The 18,254-nt window shown below is 47.6% G+C and overlaps 1 protein-coding gene across 1 annotated transcript in view; it reads left to right on the top strand.

Moving 5' to 3' along the window:
* The window catches only part of EXD3 (exonuclease 3'-5' domain containing 3), a 116,772-nt gene that overhangs the window by 88,685 nt on the left and 9,833 nt on the right, over positions 1-18,254 (top strand). The window contains exons 11-17 of the mRNA XM_035891884.1: positions 1,706-1,872; positions 7,133-7,271; positions 7,952-8,165; positions 8,842-8,951; positions 10,034-10,244; positions 11,363-11,529; positions 13,903-14,073. Coding sequence (XP_035747777.1) covers positions 1,706-1,872; positions 7,133-7,271; positions 7,952-8,165; positions 8,842-8,951; positions 10,034-10,244; positions 11,363-11,529; positions 13,903-14,073 — 1,179 coding nt within the window. The remainder of the gene's footprint in view (positions 1-1,705; positions 1,873-7,132; positions 7,272-7,951; positions 8,166-8,841; positions 8,952-10,033; positions 10,245-11,362; positions 11,530-13,902; positions 14,074-18,254) is intronic.

Genomic DNA, 18,254 nt, shown 5'->3' with positions numbered 1-18,254 from the left:
GCGGTGTGCCCAGGTAGCCAAGAGGGCCAATGGTATCCTGGCTTGTATCAGGACTGGTGTGGCCAGCAGGAGTAGGGTAGTGATCGTGCCCCTGTACTCGGTGCTGGTAAGGCCACACCTTGAATACGTGTTTAGTTTTGGGCCCCTCACTACAAGAAAGATGTTGCATTGCTGGAACATGTCCAGAGGAGAGCAACAAAGCTGGGGAGGGGTCTGGAACACAAGTCTTATTAGGAGCGGCTGAGGGAACTGGGGTTGTTTAGTCTGGAGAAGAGGAGGCTGAGGGGAGACCTGATCGCCCTCTACAACTACCTGAAAGGAGGCTGTAGTGAGGTGGGGGTCAGCCTCTTCTCCCTGGTAACAGATGGTAGGACGAGGGGGAATGGTTTGAAGCTGCGCCAGGGCAGGTTTAGGCTAGACATTAGGAAAAACTTCTTCACTGAAAGGGTTGTCAGGCTCTGGAGTGGGATGCCCAGGGAGGTGGTCGAGTCCTCATCCCTGGAGGTATTTAAAAGAAGGATAGATGAGGTGCTTAGGGTCAGGGTTTAGTGGTGGGATGGCAGGATTAGGTTAAAGGTTGGACTCGATGATCTTAAAGGTCTTTTCCAATCAAAGTGATTCTATGATTCTATGACACTTGAAATGGTGGTGTTTGTCCACATGGCTGAAGCAACAATCCCGTTGTCACATCCACAGAGGCCTTGAATAGGTGCAAAGAGAGGAATTTCTTGCACCCAACCTTAGTTCTTCACAGCTGGAGTGACTGCTCTGGGCTCCTCATGATCAGTGGGGATAAAGTAGGACTTTCAGAGCAAGTTTCATACAACCTATTTCCAGTGCAGGGTGGCACCGCTCATGCCCTGGTCCCCATCCGCAGTGGCGGCTGGGCCCATGCTGGTTGCCCAGGACGTCTGTCCACACAGGATGTCTGTCCACACAACATGCTGTTGCGTGTTGCTGGAGGAGGGACCTGGTGCCCCTGCTTTCACAGGGCAGGGGGTGCAGATGGGCTGATGGGCGAGCCTATTCCTCGCTGTGAGCACCAGTCTGTCGCTCAGGAAAGCTTTGCTGATGTGTCCGACCTGTAACCCCTGTGTGACTGGCAATCCTAATCACCCGTGCAATGCTCCCAAGGCTGGAGGAGACCCCATGCTACTGTCTTACCTGGAGAGAGACGAAGCCAGCCTGTTGCCTCTCCCAGGACATCATCACAGCATCACTTCAGGGCTATGTACAGGCACAAAATGGGACTAAACCAATCCAAACCCTTTCCCCTTCCGTAATTACCTGCCTAACGAGCCCAAAGACCTTTACTGCCTGGTCAGTCACTGGTTCTGCTTTTGCTTAATATAATCAGTATCTGAGGAAATAATACACTAGTCGTCAGTCAGGCTAAAGGGCATTGCTGTGCCCTTGTGCCTCTGTGCTGCACCTAAGGCTGGTACTCCCTGGACACACAGCCGTGCTCCCAAGGGGACCAAGTGCCCTGAGGAGCTCTCAGTTAGAGTACGTGCTCTTCGCCTCTTGGCAGAGAAGCACAGAACTCACTGGCTTTGAACAAATTCACTCCTGCAGTGGGGGGATTCTTGCTCCTTTCTGCATTTGTCCAGGCCCCCCTGGAGGATGCTGTCCCTGAGAGGGGGTAGAAACACCCATGGTGGAAATTGCACTGACAGTCTTCCTCCACCCTTGATTCCCCTTTCAGAGCACCGTTGGAGAGAATCGATGGCTTCAAGGGCACCTGATACAGCTGCTGATCAGTCACTGTGATCTGAGCACAGCAGCAAGATGGGCGCAGCGCTGCAATTTTCCCAAGGAGATGCTACCTTATGGAGTGGCTGATGAGCTTCAAAAGCTTCAGATCCAAGAGAGGTAAATACTCCATTGCATGCCTTTTCCATGTAGATTACTTATCATACAAGGACTACATATTTGCTTAAAATAATCTGCCCTAATGCTTCCTTGGGGAGGTAAGTTTGCAAAAACTTCCTCCATTTACTCAGATCACATCTTGGCCGTGTACATGCTTCATTTGCTTTTAATAAGCCTGGAAATGCCTGTGAAAGGTACATTCTAAACTCACGCCTGAGCACTCAGAAGCTGTATGAGATTGCTTCACGCTGCAGAGGGGTCTTCAGACTCCCTCTGCCAGACCAACAGTGCAAATGGAATGATTTGGGTAGGATCTGAATGTGCATCTATTTTACTGAGTTGATTACACGTCTGTCAAGGTTTTCTGTGCACTCTGCATCCCCCAGTGTAATCTGGTTTAATGCCTTTGAGGAGATTTATGGCCAAGAAAATAATTTTGAAGTTCCTTAAATTTTTCTAATTGTATTTATTTTCTTCCTTCCTTGACAGCTCATAAGCCATTTTTCATCCCAGTCTGTAATTTTTGCCTCATCCAAAGCTTTCAGAATTAATGGGAATTTTTGACATTTGGGGTCAGATCCCAGAAAAGTTGCATTAACTGAATTTGGGATAAAACCGGACTCTCCAGCGCAAATTTACTAAGCGAGCTTAAGAGCTTTTAGCCCCCTAATTAATCTCTGTCCCCTTTTCGTCCTCTAATGTACTCACAATAACACAGTGCTGTGGTTCTTCTTCTGCTTCGGGACCCCCATGTTGTACGCAGCAGCTCAGCCTGCAGTAGCCGCAGTTCCTTCCCCAAGGGGAGCTTCATCCTGTTGCATGACCTGAAACAAGAGTACAAAGGCAAAGGTACAAAAAAAGGATTGAAAAAACCTTATATTAAGAAGGGTTCTTACAACTCCTTGATTTCAAGTACACAGAACTGTGTAAACAGCCCCAGTCAAAGATCGCTGTGAACCTGCTAGTGTAGGAGGAGCGGAGGGGGGCGGATGAAGGGAAGAGGGTGGCCAGGTTCCACGCTGTGTGGAGACAAAGCTCTGCAAAGTTGAAGAGAGGCTCAAAATTTAGGAACTGTTAGGAGCAGTCTGATCACCACAGCAAGCTAGATCTGGAGGAGTACCAGGCCTTTGTAGTTCTGGTTCTGGGCGTTCTGAGTCATGTCTCTTCAAGAAAATGGTCCACAGTTGTTTTCTTCATGCAACAATATCCCAGGCGGTTGCTCAGCTCTGCTGCATGGAAGGAGAAAGGATGTATTTGCAAACATGATTTCTTGAGCCCCAGTAATTCACTTCTATACTCACATGAGGGATGATGTATCTGCCATGCTTTGGTGGCTCTGTCCATGAGATACTTAAGCAAGTTATTCAGACATAGCTGTGTTTGGCACCCTTTCTTAAACCTTTTCTTTTTCCTGCAGAAAGGCCTGCACATATGCAAGGCTACTGCAAGTCTTGAGGAACTGCAGAGCCTGCAGATGATGCCGCATGAGGGTCCTGTTAGTATCTCATCCAGGACTGCACAGGAGATCTGGAACCTCGGGCTGGATGAAGTCTGGCTGGTAGTCCCATCAGCACACAGCCCGGTAGCCTCTCTGCCCACATGCGTTCGTGAGCTGAGCTCCTGCAACACTGCTGGCTACCACAGTCCTTGGGTTCAGAGCAATGACGCAGTCCCCTTGCTGGCCTGCTGCAATCAAGCAGCATTTCATCCACCCGCTCATGTGCAGGAGTTCACCTAATTGGATTCTGTGCACAGGAGAGGACTTATCCCTGAACGCTCAATGCAAATGCAGGAGAGCTCTGGGCTGCGTGGTTGGAGTGCAGTGTAGCTCAAAACCTTGCTGTCATTTGAGGCAATCACGTGTTTCCAGGTAGAGTCAAGGCTTTTGTCAAAAACAGGGGAGAGGAAGCAGTGATAATTTTGGGGTTCCTTAGGACTCTTCCATCATTGTACACATCAGTCACCTTACTCCAGGGTGTTGAGCTTGACTGGACTTGGCACCACTTGCCTGATGTCTCTCTCTCACCCTCACTGGTGAAATGTGTTGGGTTTTTTTTAGCATGGAGATTGGTGTTTCTAGTTCAGAAGCCAGGTAAGATTAGAGGAAAGTCTGTGGGAAAATCTTGACCACTCCCGGGAGGTAAGTATGTACAGCTTTGTGCAAGCTGATAGCCCATATCTTCAGCATCCTGCAAACATAGCCCTTGAAGCCTGCAATTTGAGGGAGTAACTTCCTATATGGAGCTGTCCCTATATGGAGGGGCAATGGGTGCAAACTGAAACATAAGAGGTTTCAGTTGAATATGAGGAAAAACTTCTTTACTCTAAGGGTGACAGAGCACTGGAACAGGCTGCCCAGGGAGGTTGTGGAGTCTCATTCTCTGGAGATACTCAAAGCCCACCTGGATGAAGTCCTGTGTAGAATGCTCTAGGAGAGCCTGCTTTAGCAGAGGGGTTGGACTAGATGATCTCCCGAGGTCCCTTCCAACCCTTGCGATTCTGTGATTCTGTGATTCTGCACTTCTCAGTGTATACAATGGAAAGCTGAATCTGATTTGAAATGGACTGTGTGTCCAGGAGGAGTTGATGATGACATCATACCTTGCCTGTTTGGGGAGGAATAAAACCAGCAGAAAGCCAACGATCACTGCTGGATGCCTTCAGCACTGTGCTCTTGGTGTGAGAAGCAGAGGCAGGGTCCCTCTTGGCACAGCTGTTGCACAAGTTTGCATGCCTGTGCTCATCTGCTGCATTGTGTGGTCAGGGCTTTCTCCTGTTACTGCAGAACGTGCAGTTGTATGCAGATGATTTGGCTGCATCATTTTACCTTACGTTCTCAGTGCAGGACTTTCCTACTGGTGTCATATGTCAGAGGTATGAACTCCAGCTAACAGTTAGGGTCTGTCACTGGCTGCCTGGTTAATGCCAACACCTCACAAGGGAATAAGGAGACCACATGAAGAACACCAAGCCTGAGACCGAGCGAGGTTACCTGCTCTAACAGGTTTATCGCCAGGTTTGTTGTCTTCAACATTACAGCAAATTTCCATCTCGTGGAAGAGGTGTTTATGCAAAAACTGCAGCATTCATAGCTAAAATTCATGTTTTTGGAGCATAGATTGGACTAACGTGAATTATGTAGAAGGTGAATGAGAACACATTGTATTATTACCTTTTAATGCTGATGGTTTTGGGAGGGTCTCACAGATGGCCTTGAAAAGTTCATGCACTGGGCTTCATGGATCTGATCTTTCTTCTCGTGCAGATCTGCACTGGTTCATGTTTGAGCCCTGTCTAACCCCAGGAAACACGATACAGATGTAATCACCCTCAAAACACTGTCGGCAAAGGCCCACTTCTCCAGATGGTACATGCCTTTCTTGGAGCACAGGAAACTCTTACCTGTCTAGGACACGCTTCTGCTTAGTTCTGATGTATTGCTGGAGCTGCCCTCCTCCCTCCTGAAGCTGCACCAGCCGCCAGTTGGGAGCCAGAAGGTTTCTGCATGAGATGTAATCCCTCAAGACACAAAGGGGCAGTTAACAGGAGCGTGACTTAGCCACAGACTCTGTGCATCTAGAAAGATAAAAGACATCGCTACATCTCTCTGCTCTGGGAATCCTGTGGCGTGTAGGGGTGGAGCGAAGGCATGCCGATTAGGATGTGCTCTGCCATTCACAAGGAGCTGGGACAGACGAGTAAAACCCTTTGTGCCCCAGTTTGCTCATCCAGCCATGATACCTGCTGCAGTAGCTGCTATGAAATCAGCAGAGCCATGGAACCTAATGAAACAGTCTGTCTGTCCTATTTATTGAGCTAACAAAGCAGCAGGTTCCCAGGGAGGGTGTTCACACCATAGAGAGCAAGGTGGTACCAGTGTACAAATGACATCATCTCTGCCACTGGTCACACCACAGGCGGCTCCTGAACTCTGCAGGTGAGAATATTCCTGGAGACCTGAGACTGCACACCTTCATTAAATATTTTACACAAATATTGACTTCCCCATGCACACAAACCCACAGAAAAGAGTGTTTGTAGAGTGAAAGCTGCTGTGCTACAAAATTAGTCACACAGTTCCCTAAACAGAAGGTTAGTAAATAGTTTCTCAAATAATAAACCATTTCAAGTCTCTATGGGAAAGAGACTATCCAGAAATTTGTGATATGTCCAAAATAGCTGGATATTTTTATTAGTTTCTTTCCTCTGATTGCATCATCTGGCTGAGGCACCACAGCAATATGCTGACCTTCCAGTTACCAGGCCATTTCAAGAGAGTCTGCTGCATTTTGAAAAGAAAATGTGCTGTGTAAGATCCTGTTGTAGGAAATCAGTTAGCTCATTTCAGCAGGCATCTTCCAACATTCCCAGGGTATTAATGCACAGATACTGAATTTCTCTGTGTGGTGCCATCTGAAACCCAAATGGAGGGAGTAGCACAAGCCAGGTGCTCAGTCTGTGGGTTCAGCTGGCTGTCTTCCCTAAATGTAGCAGGTTTTGAAACCTTACTTCTGAACTTTTCTCATTTCAACCCTGTGCAACGTAGGACAAATGTTCTTGTGCAGCCTATGTGAGCATTTTACAGGGAAAGGGATGGAGGAGAAGAAGCTGGAGAGCATCAGGGAGGTCTGTGAAGCCTTCCCAAGCCATTGCACTATAAAATGATGAGGCAGATTCACCCGTTCCCAGCTGGTAACAATCTTAGTGTGGAACAGTCTGAGAGTCTCTTCTGAGCCAGTTTCTGCTGTGTGAAGCTCCTGTTTGGACACACTGCTGGTCAGAGCTGACTTCTCTGTTATGTATTACACCGTGGGAGCTAGCAGACTTCCATGTTAACCTCAAGGGCAAAAAGCAGTAAATCTAAAATGTGTTGTCTCTGAATGTGGAAACAGCTGCCCAACTTTGTCATCCAAGTTGCATCGGTTCTGGGAAAGAGAGCTGAGCATTGAGGACAGCGCCTGGGTCTCTGACTCCAGCAAGAGCCTTGGTTTGGGTGTTCTCTGCAGTGGGCACAGTGCAGCGCCTGCTGAGGTCTCAACAGTGCCGTTCTGTGATAGGAATAAAAAGAGAGGGTGAGTCAAAATGAAAGAGACTGAGATTACAGGGGAAGTGAGGAGAGAGAGGGTAAGAGAAAGATTGAGTGACATGGGGAAATAGAGGGCCGGGGTGAAATAAGGGGCTTAAGACTTCCTGATATTCCTCCAATCCAGGATTTCCTCTCATTGCATTGCTTGAAGCTGTTGCATCTGATTCTGTGCAGGGTAGAAGAGACCACAAAAGCAGATGATTATGAAGAGAGTAAGAAGAAGGACTATTACCAGCTTCCTATCCCACGGGCAAACATTCACTTCCTGCAGACATGGGAAGAGACGCTGCAGTGCTGGGAAAAGGTGCTGCAGGTGAGCGTTACTCTGCTATTTACTTTACAGGGTCAAGGAGCAGAAATACCATAGCAGGCTGGTACGCAGGGTTGTGTGTGGGCCACTGCCACCAAATGTCTCCCTCCCCAAGTCAAGAAGAGCTGCTTCCCTTACGCTTGTCTGATCTGGGGAACTCATTGGGAAGTGCTGTGCCAGGAAAGGTCCCTGCAGGGGTAATCCAGGTGCGCTATGAAAGTTACCTGTCTCTGTAGCAGTTTGTACACTAGCAAAGAGATGTAGTTATCATAGAATCACAGAATCGTTTAGATTGGAAAAGCCCTTTAAGATCACCAAGCCCCACCATTACCCTAACCCTGCCATCCCACCACTAAACCCTGTCCCTTAGCACCTTGTCTTTTAAATCCCCCCAGGGGTGGGGACTCGACCCCTTCCCTGGGCAGCCCCTTCCAGTGCTTGACAACCCTTCAGGGAAGGAATTCTTCCTGATGTCCAGCCTAAACCTGCCCTGGCACAACATGAGGCCATTCTCCTCATCCCATCACCCATTACCTAGGAGAAGAGACCAACACCCACCTTACTACAACGTCCTTTCAGGTCGTTGTTGGAAAGGAAACGGTTGTGTTCTGCACAGGGACTGTCCAGGCTACTTTCAAGCATAGACAGTCTTTAAGTGAGGGTGGCTTTTGTCTGTGTTGCAGCCTGGGCAGGTTGTTGGCATTGACATGGAGTGGAGGCCTTCTTTTGGCATGGTCGGGAAGCCCCGTGTCTCCCTCCTTCAAATCGCTCTGAAGGATGAGGTGTTCCTGCTTGATTTGCCACGGCTCCTCGAGCAAGCTGAGATGGAGGGTGAGAAGGAGAAACTTCCCTGTTTCATCCAGATGCTCTATTCAGATGCAGCCATCACTAAACTAGGTAACGTGTCTCTTCTCCCCACCTCTGGTCTTTACAGAGCTTATGTTGTGTAATTCCTAGATCCTCTTGGGGTTGTCATTCTCTAAATCCACTTATCATGGAACCAGCTTTTGTAGCCCTGGGTACTCAAATACTGCCATGCCAGGAAGCAGGGTGACCAGCGTAACTGGGAATGATAGAAATGTCTCCCCATTTCAGGTAAGGTCCAAGATTTCTGATTTAGATTCCCCCCTCAGACTTGAAATTGTCTTAGTTCCATACTAAACCCCAACTTGCACCCAGTCTTCAGTGGTCCAGGGAACTCTGCCATCCAGAGCTTTCTGGATTTGCTGGCCCTGCCCCAAAGCCACTGTGCTGGACACCAGAGCTCTTCGGCTTACCACACCTGGTTTTAGAATCTGTTTGGAGGCTTTTGGCAGGAGTTGTTAAACCCAGAGTTCAAGGGCAAATTCATAATTGTCTTTCACTGACCTAGCAGATTTTAAGTAATTTCTCATCGACCTCTTCTCTCCCAGTAGGAACAGGAGAGACAGGAGTCTGCCTTATTCCCTGTCTGAACAGTCTTTCCACGAATGTTTATAGATATATTGTCAGCACTTTGAGCTAGAAAAAGCTGGGTGCATTAGCCATGATGTGAGTTTTTCTACCTCTGTGATTTGGGCTTTTTTTTCTCCAGGTTATGGGATGTCTGGAGACCTTAGCAGCCTTGCAGCCACGTGGTCTGCTTTGAAAGACATGGATAAGCAAGCACGAGGTGTGGTGGACCTCCTCACAGTAGACAAACAAGTAAGGGTGAACACATGAAGATACAGAAAAGTGTGTCTCCTCCATGTTTTCGTAGATGTCATGAATTCACAGCATTGTCTTTTTGTATCCTGCATTGTCAGGGAGAGGGCTAAGTGAGTAAATAGACCTTTTCTGCTTGTGGGTTTGAGGGTAGTGTGCTTCTGTAAAGACAGACAGAAGCATTTAGCTTTCGTCAGCCAAAAAGTTAGAGCTTAATACACTAATAACTTTTTTCACAGCCTTTATAACAGCTCTGAAAAAGCAATTGAAATGGAGACATAGCTCCATTCAGGTAGGACTAAGTTTCTGAGCACAAGATGTACTTGAATTCAGTAAGAGTAAATAGCTGTAGAAATTCTGACATTCCAAGATCATGCAGTATGGCAGCAGATATTATGGAGTTAATGATTTGTAGAGAACTCATCATGTTCGTAGGAGGGCTGCTGGTGGATTCAGCACAGGAATTTCTGTTCAGCTGAAGCACAGCTGTCTCTGGGCTTGCACACAGTAGTTTTTAGCGGTCCGCAGAAATGTTAAGGACAACCATTTTAATGGGTAAAATTTGCCAAGTGTGTTGAAGGCTGTGGGTTGGGGTGAACCCAGATCTTTGGGACTGATAGCTTAACCTGGGAAGTGCTGCAGAGTCTGAAGTACCTGCCAACAGCTATCACCTCAGTTTAATCTGCGAAATCGCAGCTGCTAGGAGGAGAAAGGGGCTGAACTACCACTGCTGTTCTCTTATTGAGTTGGTGCCCAACAGCCTTCCAGCATGGCTGAGCACCCTGCAAACCTCCTGAGAAGTCGCAGTCCCAGTCCCACCGCTCTGATGCAATGCTGTACAACAATGCACTTTTTTTCCTTCCCTGTCTGAAACAGATTTCTTTCCAGCAAGTGTGTTTGTTAAGCAAATAATCAGACACCATATATATCTAATGCCATCCCAGACCTTATCTGAGACAATGGGATTCAATATGCCAGGCAAGAGATAAAAAATATAGGGTTGTTGCACGGCCCACTGGAATAGGAGGTGTTGTAGAAGTTGTTTTATAACCATGTGGTTTATATATTTTTCTTTCCATCAGCTGCAGAAGAGCTCCATTGACTGGAAGAAGGGCGGCCAGAAGGTCGATGTACTGTCGCCAGAGCAGAGCTATGAGGATAGAGGGTTCAGGCAGCCGGAGAAAGGACTCAGCCTCTTGGTGCAACATGTGCTGGGGAAACCTCTAGATAAAACAGAGCAGCTGTCTAACTGGGAGAAACGGCCCCTCCGGGAGGAGCAGATCCTCTACGCAGGTCTGGTCACTGACCCTGTGGCAAGGTGCTACAGGTTGTCCATTACAGGCTGTGTTTGTCTGCTCTCTGTCACCAGGAAAATTTTTAAGTAGCAAACGAAGCAAATGGCTTTGCAGATTAGTTCCTGTTCAGAGAAGCCAGCACGTTATGTTTGTCCTTTTGCGGACATGGCTTTAATGGTCGAAGTTTAAACTGTCCAGTGATTCATTATTTCCCTTATGAGAGAATTCCCGTGCTTTGCAAATTTTGTCTGATGAAACATCACCTCAGTGGAAACTCCTCTCAGTAACTGAAAGGAAGAAAATCCACTTCCTTCTGCTTCATTTCACAGCCTTTCTGGGAAACAAGTGCCGTGTTCATTTGTCGTAGTGAAGTGCTTGTTAGAGCAGGGTTAAAAATGGGTAGACATGGTGTCAGAAACTGCAGCACAGAATCGATACTGTGGAGAGACCAATGGGGTGTATTGCTGATTACCCCAGAGTCAGAAGTCTGGGACTAAATCTTTCCCTGAGGCATCAAAGGACAGTCTACTGAAGCGAACGAGCCCTTTGTTAAATTCAACTATCCTTGAAGCTGACACAGTTCCCACAAAAGTTAATCACCAGGACTTGTAAAACTGGCTTGGAGACTTAGACAGTTCCCGTTGCAAGGTACAGAGGCCGCATAGCAGTGCGTGTGGGCAGGTGATTGCAAACAGCTTGGTTATTACTTTTTAAGACGTTACATCTAATGGGGAAGTTGCCTTCCCATAGCTGAGATGCGGTAATAAACCGTGGGCAGCCACTGCTCAGTAACAATGGAGAGTAAAATGGGTTGGCTGAAGCTATCTAACATGGTGGTTTGAACAGGCGCACTACGGTTTGCATTACGTTAGAGTCAGAGGCAGCAGAGGGCCTGTCACTTTTTGAGCTCCTCTGCCTTGGCTCTTTGTGGTCATGTGTTGGGTTGTGATGCTCACTGAGTCAGTAAAAGAGCACAGGGTACAGCATTAGTAAGTTGGAGCTTCACACATTGCATTCAGTGGCATTTCCAAAGATGAGGGCTCTTCCTCGCATCAGGAAAGCCTCTGTTTTACTTTTGAATGAAACCAGCTTAGGCTCGTCTTCCCTTATTTTCAGCTTCAGATGCGTACTGTTTGCTGGAGATCTACGAGAAACTCTGTAAGGATCCAACAAGCTTTGGTCTGAGTTCAGACCTGAGTGAGAGTCTAGTGGGAAAACCAAGCCTAAAACCCAGGGCAAAGAAGCAGCTGAATAAACAAGAAGTGCCGTCACCTTCCGGACAGGTTTGTAAACATCTTCAAAGAGCTGCACGTTGCTCAAGACCCCTGCAAAACATACGTTGCCTTGTCTCTCAGTCATGCCATTAGCTATGCATGGCATGCCTGTTTGTAGTCTTTTCTCAGGACTATTGCAGCAAACATCTTCCTTGCTCCTCCCCTTTACTGGTAAGATGTGCTTTCTCCTTTGCGTGCCTTGGTTCAGCTTTCCCTGCAATTTTAGGTTCATTTGTCTTTGCAAAACGTCGGTGCAGATCTGTGTGGCAGAATCCAGCTAGCCATGCTCGTAGAAATGCTCCTTCCACATTTCCTCAGTGGTGTGGGTTTGAATTCTGTGGCCTAGGTGTGGCATCAAGGAGGTTTCAAAACTGCCTTCCTTACTTTTGCTTTTAACTGAGCTTCTACACTTTGCTTTCACATGGGGAATGCCTCCTTTATTGCGTCTGGAGGAGAAGTCTGCGAAGTTACAAACAAACAATCGATCAAAAAAGTTTTTCTGCTGGTGGCTTGTCTGTCTCCCTGACCACCGCCTCCATGACTGGGCTCCCCTCAGAGTGTGTGTTGTGACAGAGCCTTAAAACTCCACTGGCATAACTTGGAGCTGTGTGACTCTATCTTGGAACGTGACTGATCCCTCTCTCTCAGTCATAAAGTTTTACTTTTAAAATGCAACCATCCAGTTGTTTATGCACCTATGAAAACATTACCAGAAAAACAGCTTTGTTTATTAACTGAGAAGACTCACGATGGCTCTGTATCCTTCTGACTAGTCCCAAACATGTGTTTAGCTCCTGAAGGCAATGCTACCTTCCATGGTTGGACTGAGATGCTATTGATTATAACGACCTTTTCAGGATACTCCTTGTCAAGTGTGTGTAAATGTACAGTATCCCATTAGTCTTTGTCAGGCAGCAAAACACAAAGCTGCTCAGCAGTTTCTGAAGCACTGTGTTCCTGGGAATATTGTATGTTACAACAGAGCTGACTGGCTGCTGCAGAGATGGGAAAAATAAGTACTTTAGGCTTGAATTACATTGTGAACTCCCGGGTCATCTCTGTGTTCTGTACAGTCAGATTCATTAACCAAGAGGTGATTGGTAAAACCTGGACTGGGACTCAGAAAAGCAGACTTTTCCTGACTCTGCATCCTGCATGACTCCACGCTCTCTTTCCCAGTGTTTCCTGGGCCACTCTCTGAAGTGGCACTAGCGACACTATTCTCCTTTATAAGCTTTTTGCTCTCTGCTGGCATGAAATGTGAGAAAAAAGCTACATATGACATCACTGGCCATGGAATAAACACTAGCGAAGAGCCAGCTGCAGCTCCTTTACATCTGTTTGAACAGAAGCAGCAGTGTCCAACTACCTCAACATTGGAGGGCCAGCTTGGTCGCTTATCGCAGCACCCTGGTGTTTCAGTTGCATCCACCAAGGTCCTTGCAGGAGCCAGTAGCACACCAGTCTACCCAGTGCTGCAGAGCTTTGAGCACAGGTACCAGCTTCTGGGAGGCTCAGCATCACACAGGTTGAGCTCTCAGATCGCATGGTTCACATGGTTGGCTTGGGTGGATCTGCATGGTGTGCCACAGCTCTTGCAGGCCTGAGCCAACTCCTGTGGGGCTGACCGGCAGTGCTGCAGGAACCCTCTGCTTCCAAAGCCCTGCACCAGTGCTGGCTGTGTCCTTCAGTCATCACGGCTGATTCAAGATCAAGTGGAAGCAACGCTGAATATTGGAGGTTCCTTAATAACTTCCCTTCTCCATGAATTTAGCTATTGTACTTCTGGGAGCCTCCCAACGACAGTCTCCAACTGCAGGAACTCCCCCAGCAGCAGACATTTGAAATAAAATAAACAGAATTCAGGCACTGCCTATTTTTAAACTTCCGAAGATAACAAAGCTGATGTGGTTGCTTTGTCTACCTGTTTCTCCCTCTGTCTGTCAGATCTCCTTCCCAAGTTATAACCTGGGCACATGTATATTGATTGCAGTCTAATTCAATAGGGGAATACCAGTCTTGAAGATGTTTTGGTGACTTCATGACAATGAGTCTCTGTGTAGAGCATAGGCGGCCAGGTTGGCGTTTCTTCAGGGAAAGGCTGCAGATCCCCGGTCTGGGTGGCCAGCTGGCCAGCGGGTGAGTGGCTAATTCAGAATTAGCCCCATCATCTGCTGCCTCCTTTCCAAGTGGTAGGCGGGCGATGTGGAAAGGACATGAGGGAGGAACTGGAGGTGTTGCAGAGCATGGGGGAAACTCTAACATAGGTTAGTAGGGGACAGCTGGATTTGCCATGGCAAGTGAATGCAGGGAGGCAAAACACAAATGTACTGGGAATCAGTCTTCTCTGCTGCTACTTATGGATCTCTTGCCTTTCTGTAGCAATGCAAAGGATCCAAAAAGGAGACCTCGTGTCCCCCTGCTCCCATCTCCCCAAAGGAGTTCAGTGTGGTCTGTGACAACATGCTGCAAGGCCTTGGACGCTACCTTCGCTGCCTCGGTGTAGATGTTCGGATGCTGGAGAATGAGGATGACCACAGGAAAGCTGCCGAGGTTAGTCGTGTGTGTTTATAGCTTCCATCCACCCTCCATTGGGAAGGCCTGCTGCTTACTGAATAACTGCACTGGCTGGCCACTCGTGCTGGACAGGCAGCGGGTTGGCAGGAGCTGCCAGCCCATGTGTCCTCCTGTGCCCGTGCTGAGACCCCAGTTCCGTCTGAGAAGCTGTGCCATGTGTCAGCTGGCATTAGCTAGTGCCTACAGTGGCGTGTGGGCTCACTTCTCTGTGTCCAGGTGGTGGGAGGTGAGCAGAGAGTGCTGGGATCTCACACCTTGTTTGTGTCTGGATGCTGGGATCTTTCAAGTCGTTAGAGGAATGTAAGCAGAACGAAAGATGTGACCTGCAGTCTCAAGTGTCTTTGATGGGGAGGTGGTGGTAGATTTGCAACAAGACAAAATCAGAGAAAGAAACCCAAAATTCACTTAGGTTTCTAATGGACTCCAGTTTGGGCTTACAGGGAAGGTATTTGCCTGTCTTGTGCCTGGGTCAGTTCAGCAGAACCGTAATCAAAAGATGGCTCTTCAATATGAAAGGGAAATGTAGATTGCCATTTAATGTCCTGGTGGCTCCCACCTTGTGAGATGAGACAGAGGTGATCAACCACAACTTGCAGTGAAATGTTTGGGAAAGGAAGAGTCTCTAACGTACACAAGGACAACGAACACTGATCTGGAGTCCCATGACAACTTTGACCCTCTGCCTCTCCGAGGAGAGACACGTGCTTCGTCATTTCAGACATACTTCTATGATGCCAGAAGTGGAGATATCCAGCCCACACAGTGTGTTGCTGTCAAATGTGCACTGATCACCCAGCCTGGTGCAACAGGATGTTTCCTCTTCAGATGTCTGCTTGGCCTGAGTCCTGAGCAGACTCTAGCTTCTGCAGAAATAATTAATATCTCATCTCTGCCAAACTTGCACAAGTCATTTAAACAAACTAGTTCTCACTGCCTCCCCGAAGAGCCCCATCTCCACTTCTCATCCTGATACCTTATCGTGCTATGGACAGGATGTTTTACATTGCTTTCTCTATGGTGACCGGACAAACATCCTTTCATTATCAAAAGCCCTTGGAGTGTTACTGTATTGCAGAGCCTTTGATCTGTGCTTGGATAGTCAAAGACAAAAATAGACTCCTCCCACTCTGCTTTATATCTCACTAGTCCTGTTGACCACCCTATGCCCAAAAATTTGTAAATGTTATTGGAGAAGGTTTTGGATCCTGGTTGCTGAATACAGGACAGATGGTTTGGGTGTTATCCCAGCACAGTCTCAAAACTAGTGTTACCAGGATCGGGTAAGTGTGTACAGAGTGAGTGTTTGTTCTTCGTTAAAGTCATTTCACTAAAGTGATTCATCAGTCCTATTACACATCTCCTTGTGCCAAGGACTCCTGAATTGCTCCTGACTGTTCTCATTCCTGTCGCTTGTTGAAGTGACTTCAGGTATTGGTAGGCAGACGGGTCCTGTCCTTCACCCTCTATTATTTGAGCTCAAACTTAAAAGCCCAAGAGTTTTGCAGGTTGTGCTGGGGCAGCTATGGATTTTTTTTGAATTATTTTTTCTTTGACACTAACACATGTGGTAGTAATTGGTTTGAGAAACCCCATTCCCAGGCAAAACTTGAAGTCTGTGTCCTGCGTACTGCTATATGTGGTGCTGCTGTTGTTGGCTAAATGTTTTATCTTGGACAGCAGTTGTCATGGCAAGTGTATCGTGACAGATCTGCGGTGTCAGATCTGCCAGCCCGTGAGAGCAGAACCTCTAACACCACAAGCCAGTGCATTCCCCTGTTTGCCCATATTTAGCTGCTGTGAGATGACACCGGTTTGCATTCTGTGTATTTAATGGTGCTGTTTAATTAAGACTCGATGGGAGAAGTGATGTATTAAAGGTTATCTGTCACAGAAAGACTTTAAAAATGGAAAAATAGTAGAAATTCGTAATGAAAATGTCTCTGGTTAAATCTGCCCTCATGTTGAAGATGAAGAACTCGCAGGTCAGCCTTACAAAACCATTTGAGGCTCTGTTCATGAGCATCAGCCTCCCTGGGAGGAGCAGCTTTGTGTCCAGGTACGGGTGCTGTGTCATGTCCAACTCTTCCCATTCGGTGGGGTGGCAGTAACATTTGCACCGTGTTGGGTTTATATCCTAGCTGCTGAGGCGCAATGCACGCAAGTGTTTGGCAAAGCAGGTATGCAGCTGGGGGATGAAATTTGTACCAGATGTGCTGGATGAGCTCCTTTACCTGACTTCAGCAGCCTGTGCGTGGAGAGCCAGGGGGATTCACCACGTGCTTCCCCTGAAACATGTCCTTGCCTGGCAGCACTGCTCCAGTCCTGCACCTTGGGTAGGAGGCCCTTCCGGAGGGCTTTGGGTAGTGGCCCAGTCTGGCCCAAGCCTGGCTCCCCGCTGTGTGGCGAAACAGGGAGGCCTCTCTTGGGGAGGGCTGTATGCATCCAGCTGTTCCTCGCAGGGGCTTCTGACTCCATCCCAAGGTAAGGAATGACTCCATCTGGGAAAGAATGCAGAGATTCGATCTCTCTTGTGCAGCATCCTTCTGTGTGTGCAGCTGCCATTACTGGGGTAAGCCACCCTTTGCCTTTGTGCTTATTCCTCTAAGCAACATGTTATTTCCAATTAATACGCTTTTCCTTACTGAAATCACCTCCTATGCTTTTGCGTTTCTAGCCAGGTCTTCCAGCTTGTCTTCTGCAAAATTCTCTTTGCAGAGAATCTTAAACCTATCTTTTGGGCCTTTTAGATGAATAATTGGAAGGAGGTGGAAAAGTTTCAGAGTGTGTTCCTCTTCTCTCTGCAGTTTTGCAGAATCAGGTGGCGTGGTGGGATGCTCCTTATACTAACCTTGAAGGGTAACCCACCAGCCTGAAGTGACTACAGGAGATCTTGCAATGTTGTACTTCAGGAGTAGAGCAGAAGCTTGTAAGAAAAGTTTGGTAGTCTCTTAGGTCACTAATTTCTAAGAAGAGCCTTGGTGGAATCTCAAAGCCCCTTCAGTTGAGTTGTAGGTTGGTTTGTTTTATTTTTCTAATGGGCTGTGCTCTTGGTCTTCAAAATCATCCTCATGTCTAAGAATAATTTGCACACTAAGGCAAACCTGGTATCGTATCTTTTGAAGCGTGATAATATCCAGAAGGCTGGTAGAACTGGCTTCCTGTGTGGCGTAGGAGGTTCCCTTGCAAGGTTACACCTACTCCCCCAAAACTCCAGGTGAACCAGCGAGTAGGAGAGGAGGGCCAGGCTTAGATGGATCTCAGGAGCCAGTTAGAGCAGTGTGCACCTGGATCTAAATTACCCTGGACTGGTTTGGAGCCATGGGACACAAGGGGGACTTCTAATACTGCAGTGAGCAGAGCTTCATGTGTCTGATCGCGCCTCATCTTTGAATATCTTTTTCCAAATTTTTGGTACAAATGACCTTCTTCAGGCTTGCTTGTCTTTTTACCTCCCCACCAGTCTGCAGAGTAACTTCACAGAGAGCAGATGAACAACTGTCCTGCCTGTAATATCAGGACTTTGCTTTTGATGTTTGGTCAGCAGGAGAAAAGTGTCTTTCATTGGAGACCTGGATAGAAATAAGACTGAATTAAGAAACAAAATTGGGTTGATGGTTTTGGTGTGGTACTTAGAATCATAGAATCATAGAATGTTTTGGGTTGGAAGGGACCCCTAGAGGTCATCTAGTCCAACCCCCCTGCAGGAGCAGGGACACCGCTAACCAGATCAGGTTGCTCAGAGCCCCGTCCACCCTGGCCTTGAATGCTTCCAGGGATGGGGCCTCCACTACCTCTCTGGGCAACCTGTTCCAGTGTTTCACCACCCTCATTGTAAAGAATTTCTTCCTTATATCTAGTCTAGACCTATCCTGTTTTAGTTTAAAACCATTACCCCTTGTCTTGTCACAGCTGGCCCTACTAAAAAGATTTTCCCCATCTTTCCTATAGGCCCCCTTTAGGTACTGAAAGGCCGCAATCAGGTCTCCCCGCAGCCTTCTCTTCTCCAGGCTGAACAAGCCCAACTCCCTCAGCCTGTCCTCATAGGAGAGGTGCTCCAGCCCCCGGATCATTTTTGTGGCCCTCCTCTGGACCCACTCCAACAGTTCCATGTCCTTCTTGTGCTGAGGGCTCCAGAGCTGGACGCAGTACTCCAGGTG

The sequence above is a fragment of the Egretta garzetta genome, unplaced genomic scaffold, assembly GCF_000687185.1.
Source record: "Egretta garzetta isolate BGI_Z169 unplaced genomic scaffold, ASM68718v1 scaffold143, whole genome shotgun sequence".
Classification (NCBI taxonomy): Eukaryota; Metazoa; Chordata; class Aves; order Pelecaniformes; family Ardeidae; genus Egretta; species Egretta garzetta.
The sequence above is the reverse complement of the archived record's forward strand: the minus strand, read 5'-3'. Positions and strand labels throughout refer to the sequence as shown.